At 37.2% G+C, this 9,894-nt stretch overlaps 1 protein-coding gene across 1 annotated transcript; it reads left to right on the top strand.

The window, feature by feature from the left end:
- The first annotated feature begins 2,030 nt into the window (after positions 1-2,030).
- On the top strand, positions 2,031-6,687 carry LOC103261014 (cationic trypsin-3). The gene is made up of 5 exons (XM_008058649.1): positions 2,031-2,070; positions 3,539-3,704; positions 5,057-5,310; positions 5,873-6,009; positions 6,538-6,687. Exons 1-5 carry the CDS (start codon positions 2,031-2,033, stop codon positions 6,685-6,687), a joined length of 747 nt encoding a protein of 248 aa, XP_008056840.1.
- The last annotated feature ends 3,207 nt before the right edge of the window (positions 6,688-9,894 follow it).

Genomic DNA, 9,894 nt, shown 5'->3' with positions numbered 1-9,894 from the left:
AACTATTATGAAAAGTTATCTCTGAAATGTATATTTTTTAATATGAGTCAAGACCTCTGATGAGGTTCTTGGAAAGTTCCAGGTATGAAGTAGAATTACATGACTTCAAACAACTTATAGGTGTAAGTGTCAGCAATGAAAGACATGAAACAGGGTGAGAACTCCCTCTACATTCCTCATTCTGGGCATTGGCCCTTCCTATACTCTTTAATATTTTCTAATTCCTAGATATGAATTAATGGCAGCTAACTAACCTGGGTGTCATCCATTCAATAGTCACCGAGTGCCTGAATTTTCTCAAAGCTCAAGGCACTTTAAGGCTATAGGCTTAGAAGTAAAGCTCCCGTGCCCTTTTTTCCTTCTTTGAGCTGTGGTTTTCAATTATAAATGATTTTAACTCCTAGGGGATAATTGACAATGTCTGAACACATTTTTTGGTTGTTGCTACTAAAGAATAAGGTATTGCTATTTTCATTTAGAAGCCAGAGATGTTGATAAACAATTGTGCAATGCACACGACAGTTAGCCACAACAAAAAAAATTAAATTATATGGCTCAAAATGTCAACAGGCCCAAAGTTGAGAAATACTGCTTCCAAGTAAGTCATCTTGATAGCAGCAATATTTTAAATGTAAAAGAAACAAAAACTAATTTGTCAGTGATAATTTGCATAACAAAAATATCCAAGTAGGCCATTTCATAATTATTCTATAGGTATAGAAACTTGGCTAAGTCTAGCTAGGGTTTAATTCTCATTAAGATTAGCTCAGCTGGATACTTTTGTCATGCCTCATTAATTCTGAAATTTCTGCTCCAGGAACTTATTTCTTGGATTTTCCAAAATCTCCATGTTCTCCTTGAAGTTAGTTCTTAGTTCAGTAAGAGCTCAGACTGTTCTCCCTTATTATTGCTTATAGTATTACAGTTGAGGACATGGGCCCTAAATTGAGGCTGCTTGAGTTGGAACCCTGGACTGGTCACTTGATAGCTGTAAAATTTTGAGAAAAACCTTGACTTCTCTAAGCCCCCTCCTCCTTATTTCTTAAATAATGAAAATTTAGCACAACATTTTTAGTGTTTTTTATGAGGATTGAATGATGCACAATGCCTGATGCATTTATACATTTATAGAGTAAACAAGCTATACATTTATGTTGTGTTATCATTGGCCAATGTATTATCTTGGTATCTGGATTTTGGTGAACAGACTAGGGAGATTGTGGCACAGTGGTCAAGACCATTGAAGTTGAAACCAGATTTCCTGAGTTGGAATCTCGATTCTACCAATTTACTATAAAATTTTGGTCAAATCCCCAATGCTTTTGTGTGCCTTAATTTTCTCATTGGTAATTTGGGCATTATAATAGATATCTTATGCAGTTGTTATGAAGATTACTAAATTAACATAGGCAAAGTACTTGGAATACCTCTGATATATTGTAAACTTGAGGTAATTTTGGTTAGCATTCTTTTACTTTCCTTTTTTCATCTATTATAATTTCAATTAAGAGTAATTGCCCTTTTCTCATGAAAACAAGTTATTCTTATTAATAATGAAAAGCCAACATAGATATGCAAGACTAGAGCTACCATAAGACAAAGAATATAGTTGTGAAAGAGCTTATGTTATTAAACATGAAAAGTGCAGGCTTCAAGATAGTCCTTAGAATAAACATTTACAGATAAGACAATCAAATACCTAAGACTTCTGTATGGGAATTGGTACACCTGTAGCACTTTTCTGTGACTTTACTCTAACCTATTTTCCTATTATGGGGAAAAGTTCCTACCAGGTGGATTTGTTACTTTCAGTCCCATAACCTTCTGGAAAAGTGAACAAATGTTGATGTTTAAATCCTGAGTTATCGTTCATGTGTCACAGAATTTAATGCTAAATTTAGTTTTCTTAGTTTCCAGTGAAATCACTTTTCTGGCACCTGTGGCCATGGGTGTTGACAAATCTATAGGTATTAATAGCTGTGGATGAAAATCCTTCATTCTGTTCCCCAGTATAGGTCCAGTGAGCAACCATGAAGACCTTCATCTTCCTTGCTCTCCTGGGAGCTGCTGGTGAGTCACTTTTAATGGGTGGAGGTCTAGCATCTATTTAAAACTGCACTTTGCATTCTGAAAGATTCTAATGAATGTTGAATCTAACCTCTGTAATAAAGAAGCATAAAATATTGAAATAATAGAGCATAGTGCATATGTTTGTAGAACATTAAAACATACTGTTGGAGGAAGATTGCAGTGAGCTGGAGTGATCAGGGTGGAAGATACAAAGAAGTAGAACTTACTCTCCACTTTCAAGTAATATTGATAAAGAAGGAGAGAATGGCTCACATCAAGGAAGTGCTTGCACTGACCTTTCTAAGAATTTGGAATTAATTACTGAAACTAGTCCTGTGATTCCTGAAGAGGCTATGAGTTCAGAGCTCGAGGCTCCTCTATAAATCACTAAAGTGCTAGTGATTCTAGAGCCAAGAGGCCTAACAGGAAAATCTATTTTTATTTCTCGTGAATAAAATATATGGGCTGTGTTTACGACTTCTTTGCCACTGAAATCTCTGGTGGAAAATAGCATGTCATTCAACCAAGAAAAAATAGAGAAAAGACTAGTTCTAATGCTATACTACTAAATTTTGTACTCCTAAAATGTAACGCTAACATTTTTTTTCAAATTGAGCAGGTATAAATTTAATACATTTATCTACATGCCTGAAAATTTCTTTCCCAAAATCTTTTAAAATTTTTTTTAAATGGGGCTCATATGATATAGTCACAACTTTTTGGAGTTTCAAGAAATCTTACAAAATCAGTGGTACAGACTTCACAGAGCTGAGTGAATTAATAAATAATGGGAAGATAATTGTTATAAGAGGAAAGATTGGAGAGGGAAGTTCTATAGTATTTTGGAAAATGATTTAACACAATTTTTAGGCTAAAACTAAAGAGAAAAATTGAAGGAACAAAAGTATAAACTTTCCTTTTCTTTCAGGCCACAACATTCAAAAGCGGCCTCTAAAAACTTCCTTTCTGTTACCCCATGAAGATATCCATCCTATAATACCCCACCAACCACCACAAACATCACCATGATTACTACAAAACTTTACATTTATTGCGTGACTGTTGAGCAGAGCTCTGTGTACAAAGTATTCTTTATATCCTCAGATGGTGGTTTCCAGGACATTCATTGTATAAAGTGCCTCTGATCCTTATGAATGTGTGTGTGTATGTGTGTGTTGCGTTTGTGTGTGTGTCTCAATGGTACATATATTTTTAAAGCGAATGCATGTATCAAATGCCAATTATAAATTTAAAATTAGATACTTATAATGGTATAAGTGGAGTACATGTTAAAGGTATAGAATAATAAATCCTCCCACTAAATCACCTTAAAACCACCATTTCCTGATTATGTAAGATAAGAAAACATTGTTTACTCTTTTCTGGTTAATGTACAAAACTTTCATGGTGGTATAGAAATTCTAAGAGGAATCTTTTTAACAAATAGTTCTCAACTTCTCCCTGTCAGTTGCTTTCCCCACTGGTGATGATGATGATGACAAGATCGTTGGGGGCTACACCTGTCAAAAGAATTCCATCCCCTACCAGGTGTCCCTGAATGCCGGCTACCACTTCTGTGGAGGTTCCCTCATCAACGACCAGTGGGTGGTGTCTGCGGCCCACTGTTACAAGTCGTAAGTAATCAATACTCACTGTACTATGCCCTAAGGTCAATGTATCCTCTAGCACCGTCAAAGCACAACCAGGGAAAACTTTAGAGTTATACCTGAAGGGCGAAGTAGTCAGACCTTAAGAAACTTTTTATTCTCTCAAACATTGTCTGCTATATTGAGGGACTTTTGCATGGAGCGGTACCTATATTGTTTTCTGGTGTCTTCCCAAAGGATGGTTCTAAAACACAAAAGAGAAATAGTGAGTTGAACTAACAGGTGGTGATTCCTAAAATAGCTAGAAACTGACTTTCCATACAACCCTTCTGGGAATATACGCAGAGGAACTTAATGATTCTACAAAAAAGATACCTGCACTTGCATGTTTACTGCAGCACTATTTACAATAGCAAAAACATGGAACCAACCATGCTGCTCTTCAAAACTGGATTGCTTTTTTAAAATGTGGTACATGCACACTATGAAATATTATGCAGCCATAAAGAAGAAAAAAATTATGGACTTTGCAGCAACATAGATGAATTTAGCGTCTATAATACTCAGTGATTTATCACAGAAACAAAGAACTGAGTACCACATGTTCTAACTCATAAGTTGACCCTGAACATTTACCATAATACTTTAAGGAAATGATTGGCAGTAGCCAGAAACTGCCAGGGGAAAGGGGTGAACACATAACATCAATAAGGGTACTTGACCTCAAACCAGGCAAAGTGGGACCAAAGGGAGGCCCAAACTTTACCTATACAATGACTATTTGTACACCTAATCCTGAATTGTACCCCACATCTTTAAAATAAAATTAATTAAAAAAAAAGAGAAATAGTGAGTGATTAAAATAAATAGCTTAAGACATGATTCAGTGCATAGTATTAATCATAATAACTCAACTAGTAAAACTGGCATATAGAGGTAAGAAAAATACATGAAATTTCCATCATAAGCATGAACCATTATGCTTCTTTAGTATTCTGCCAAATCCCTGACTCTTACCTCATCTCCCTATAATAACGGGTGATCCCAACTAGAGGACAAATGACAGGGACTGGTCAAACTTTACCAATTCTTTTTTCATCTATATCTGTTTTATTGGGATCACAGTGTTCCCCTCTCCATTCCCTACTATTTTAACAAAATGGCAGGTTGTGAGTTTGCTTCTGTAGTGACACTTATTTAAGGAATACTCTAACCTGCAACGTGTGTTGGTGTACAATGCCACCTTAAGTGCACAACTACCTTTGTACATGAATGCTAGAGAAGGTTGGTGTCTGTGTTTATGCTCATGAATGTAGGGTCAGGGGAAGTGGAAGGACTTCACGTTAGACACTTCAGGAACTTTTAATTCTTTAATCCAGCCGAATCCAGGTGCGTCTTGGAGAATACAATATTGATGTCCTCGAGGGCGATGAGCAATTCATTAACTCAGCCAAGATCATCCGCCACCCCAAATATAATGCAGCCACCATTGATAATGACATCATGCTGATTAAGCTGAACTCACCTGCCGTCATCAGCTCTCGAGTGTCCACAGTCTCTCTGCCAAGAGCTTGTGCTGCTGCTGGTACTCAGTGCCTCATCTCCGGCTGGGGCAACACCCTGAGCAGTGGCAGTAAGTATTGCCTGGAACAGAAATATCAAGTCTGCAAACACACAGGTGAAAGGGATGTTGAGTGTCAGTCCAAATTCTCACTAAAGGCAAAGTTCCCGGAGCATCATTTTTTTGGATATAGGGAGTCTTAGAAGATATGATATAAAATGAGAATGATTCCTTTGCTGGGACCAGACAGAAGATACAGCAAAAATGAACTGTTATAAAGATGTCAGGGTATAAAATTGGAGTGCTATTGGTGACATGCAGAGAACTAGAAACGGAGGAGGTAAACAGAACAGAGGTTCAGGGATTTGGTACAGCCTGAAGCACAAGGATTTCTGCTTGAGAAATAAAGTCTCTAGGCAAGACATCTTTGGTCACTGATACTAGTCTCAGAGAGAGAAAAACTCGTTGATTTGCACTATTTGAAAAACCTTTCAGAAAAGTTGTTCTCTCAAACTAGAAGTCATTGGTTCATTGAGAGAAAGAGCAGGAGCATGGGTAAGCAGAGAGAAATATTGAGAAATAAATTTCTGGAAACTCATGGGCAAGCTTTCATTTTTACTCTTGCACTCCACAGCCAACTACCCTGAGCTTCTGCAGTGTCTGAATGCTCCCATCCTCTCTGACACTGCCTGCCGCAATGCTTACCCAGGAAAGATTACTAGCAACATGATATGTCTGGGCTTCCTGGAGGGTGGAAAGGACTCTTGCCAGGTGAGTTTCTTTCTACTCCTTCTCCATCCAGCTCAGTCTCTGTCTTCTCCATCATAGTTCCTCTTTTAGAACACAGTGAACCTGTTTTGAGGACTGATTATGAGAGATGAGAGATAGCCTTGAGACAAACTATAAATTTTCTTTTTGGGATATCAAAGGCTAAAGTTAAGAGTTAAAAGACACACAGAAGTTAGTGTGCAAACAATGCTTCCAGGTGTAAGGATTGTGGTAAATTGTGGAAGAGAACCCTAGTGGAAGGAGAGCAAGTTGGGCAGCATTAAACCTCTCCAGCCCTTTTCTCCTCTTGGCCCTATTGACTTACTAAGGAAAGAGGAAGAACTTGAAAGAAGGAAGAAGACTAGGGACAGAGTAAGTTGATTGGAGGGTTGGGTGTCAAAGAGAAAAGAATGTGCTTTTTAGAGGATCAGTAGCCTGGGATGACCCCAGCAACGTGGAGGGACATCTTGGAATCCATTCTCCTATCTGGGTATAAACAAGAATTCTGATCGTCGCTTTCCTCCTGCTCAGGGTGATTCTGGTGGCCCCGTGGTCTGTAATGGAGAACTCCAGGGCATCGTTTCCTGGGGCTATGGCTGTGCTCAGCAAGGCAAACCTGGTGTCTATACCAAGGTCTGCAACTACGTGGACTGGATTCAGCAGACCATCGCTGCTAACTAAACATATTTATCTCTTCATGTCTTATCTCCTGTTAGTCAAAATAATCTTCCTTCTATGTCTAAAAACAGTATCTAAGTAAAATAATTGTGTCCCATACCTCATGTGTCCAACAATGGTTCTTGCTTGCTTTTGATGAACACTGTTTTGAAACTAGTTGCTAAGAAAGAAGATAGACATAGAGTTGAACTATTATATTGAGAGAATCTGAAAGGTTAGCCCGTCACTCAACCTGATCAATATAATTTACTGAACACCTACTATAAGTAAAACTCTATGTAATACATTAAGAAAAGAAAGTTAAACAAAATTAGAGGTCACTGTTACCAACACAATTTTGTGGAAAATAATTATTAGGTAATATATTAATATGTCAAATAATTTTGTCATAAGATTTGGCTACAATACACATTTTAACATGCATTTTATTGTAGATTATGTGTTCATAACTTATAACATATAAGGACACTAAAATGCTAAAATCAATCATCCAAAGTCTTTCAATTACTTCATATAAAAGCTAAGGTAAAGATCAAGGTGTCCTTATTCCCAGCATTGCTGCTGCTGTAATACAGTACTCTCTCACTCCTTCTTCAGTTCATCTGAAACTCTGAAACTATGTCAGGGAAACATCTAGATGCAGAACTATATCAAATTCACAAGTTTCCTGTTTCCCTCGCCTGTTTTTCAAAGATACTTATTGTTTCCAACTAGAAACTTGCTATAGCAGGCCTGGCCTCTGGAGATAAACTATGCCCCCTCCCACCACCAGTGCCCCCAAATTTCAACCCAACTAATTTAAACTACAAACAAAAATGACAAATGCAGATACGTTTTCAGAAAATATTTTACCCTAAGATAATAAAGGTCTTGGCTGCAGAGTTGTTGTCTGTTCTCTCCAGCCCTATCTGAAGAACATAACCCAGACCCCAACTTTAATTCCTCCACAGCCCTCCCCTCAAATCTTCATTGTCACATCATAAATAGGAAGGCTTGGAGCAGAAGACACTATACATGGCTCCTGTGCATATCTAGAATGGGACAAGGGAAAACACATAATGGATGAGAGTACAAAAACTTTAGAGTAAGTGGAACAAGTTGGGAAAATGAGGATGTTTGCAGTCTCAGTGATGAGGTGAAGAAGAGGTACTGTCTTAGCCAGTTCAGGTTGCTATAACAAAATACCATAGACTGGATGGCTTACACAAAAACATTTATGTTGCACAGTTTTGGAAGTCCAAGATCAAGACACCAGCAGGTCTAGTGCCTGGTGAGGGCAGCTTCCTTGTTTGCTAATGGCCATCTTCTCTTTGTATCCTCACATGACCAAGAGAGCCAGTTCTAGTCTTGTTTTCACCTTATAAATAACTACACTAATCCCATCACGGGCCACCATTCTCTCCACCTACCTAAACCTCATTCTTTCCCAATGGCTCCACCTCCTAACTGGAGGTTAATTTTCAATATATGAATATTGGGGGGACAAAAACACATAGTCCATAACAAACATCTCAGGAGAGGGAAATGTTGGAAGGCATATGTGCCCGTTACCAATTTTCTTATCTTTTGTGTGATTTTTTGGATGGCACATTTGTAAAGAGCTGTTAATACTGCTTTATCACTACCACTAGAGCCAAATTTTTTTAGCCTTGTATTCAAGGTTCTTAAATATTTGGTAACAGTTAATCTTTGCTGTTTTATTTTCTTCAGATCTCAACTTGAATTGCTTTTATGTTTGTGTATGGTGTAATACATACATACATGTATATACATACTCAATAAAGAGAAGATATATATATGATATATAATACCTTAAATAAGTAGCCTTAGGTCTACCACAGCTAAACATCAACGTTCTCCCCAGAAATAAGCTTAAGACTTACCTGTTCCCTCTCAGACATTTTTCTGCCCCATCTCATCACTGCACCAATATCCATCTATTTACATTCCCACCTGAAGTACAGGGAGGATTCAAGGACCACATAGGAAGGACAAGATACACAAAAGACAAGAGGTCAGGGCAGGTCCAAAGAAAAGCAGAAACAGGCAAACAAATCATTTTTTCTTTATTCCATCCAACAACCTTTTTTAGCACATCTTCTTGCCATTTTCAGTACATTATTTTGTTTAAAGAGTAACTCTTCAAAATTTGTTAATTTCTATTAAACTGTAAATTCTGTATATTCTTTTACCTAACAATTTAGTTCTTAGAAATTAACCCTATTAAAGATGAATGTAAGTACGAAAAAGTATAAATGTGAACATATCTCTTAGGTAGCATTCACTTGCAAAAAAACAGAATATCCAAATCATAATAGCCTTAAAAGCAAAGTGGAAGCTTAGGAGTAGGGAAGGTTTCCAGAATGCTTTGCTCCAGTAATTTAAAAATGTCATTAAAGACTCAATTCGCTTCATTTTCTACCGTCTGTGTTCATTACTGCCATCTTTAGCCTAAGGATAAAGCCTTGTGATCACAAAAAGGGTCTCAGAGTTCTACTCTCTCTTGTCTGTGACTAGGGAGGGAGGAAAAAAAAGTTGTTCCCAGAAGATTTGAAAGCTTCTTCCCCCACCAGTCATCTTAAAGTGTGTCCTTAACTGAATGTGATCACTTCCACACTCATGAACCATTAACCAAATGGAAGTAAGCTAATTCGTTTACAATTAAGTTACATGGAAGGCCATTAGAAGGAGGGTTGAAGTTTTCATTCTCCTATAAACATGACCTATTTGATATATATCTGATTAGCTCAATTAAAATAAAGGTAGTTATCAAGAGAAAATACAGTGAATGTTGAAAAGGTAAGCACCACCTCTACTAGATAAATAAACGCAAGCATACTTACTAATACATTGGCTACATGACCTTGAAAAGTGAGAAACAACTCAAATAACATAAATACAGGGTAGGTTAAATAAAAATGATATATTCTTCAATAAAAACAATATAGCTATTCTAGTCATCCCTCTCCAGTCACTTGCTCAACAAATACTTATTAAGAGCCTATTACATTTCTGATCCTACTTTATGAAGGATATAGCAGTGAAGGAAATAGACAACACCTTGCTTTCATGGTATACACATTCTGATTGATAAACAGACAATAAATCAATTAAAAGTATAGACTATAATGTTGACCAGTGCAGGCGACACAAGGAAAAGCGAACTGGATGAAGTTTGGGTATTTAGGAAGCATAGTAAGTCTTGCAAAA

The sequence above is a fragment of the Carlito syrichta genome, unplaced genomic scaffold (assembly GCF_000164805.1).
Source record: "Carlito syrichta isolate Samal-C Ts95f unplaced genomic scaffold, Tarsius_syrichta-2.0.1 Scaffold303563, whole genome shotgun sequence".
NCBI classification, from domain to species: Eukaryota; Metazoa; Chordata; class Mammalia; order Primates; family Tarsiidae; genus Carlito; species Carlito syrichta.
The sequence above is the reverse complement of the archived record's forward strand: the minus strand, read 5'-3'. Positions and strand labels throughout refer to the sequence as shown.

Coding starts and splice junctions, on each gene's coding strand:
- LOC103261014 (XM_008058649.1), top strand. CDS start 2,031: ATGAAGACCTTCATCTTCCTTGCTCTCCTGGGAGCTGCTG. Junction 2,071..3,538: donor TGCTCTCCTGGGAGCTGCTG/GTGAGTCACTTT, acceptor TCTCCCTGTCAG/TTGCTTTCCCCACTGGTGAT. Junction 6,010..6,537: donor GTGGAAAGGACTCTTGCCAG/GTGAGTTTCTTT, acceptor CCTCCTGCTCAG/GGTGATTCTGGTGGCCCCGT.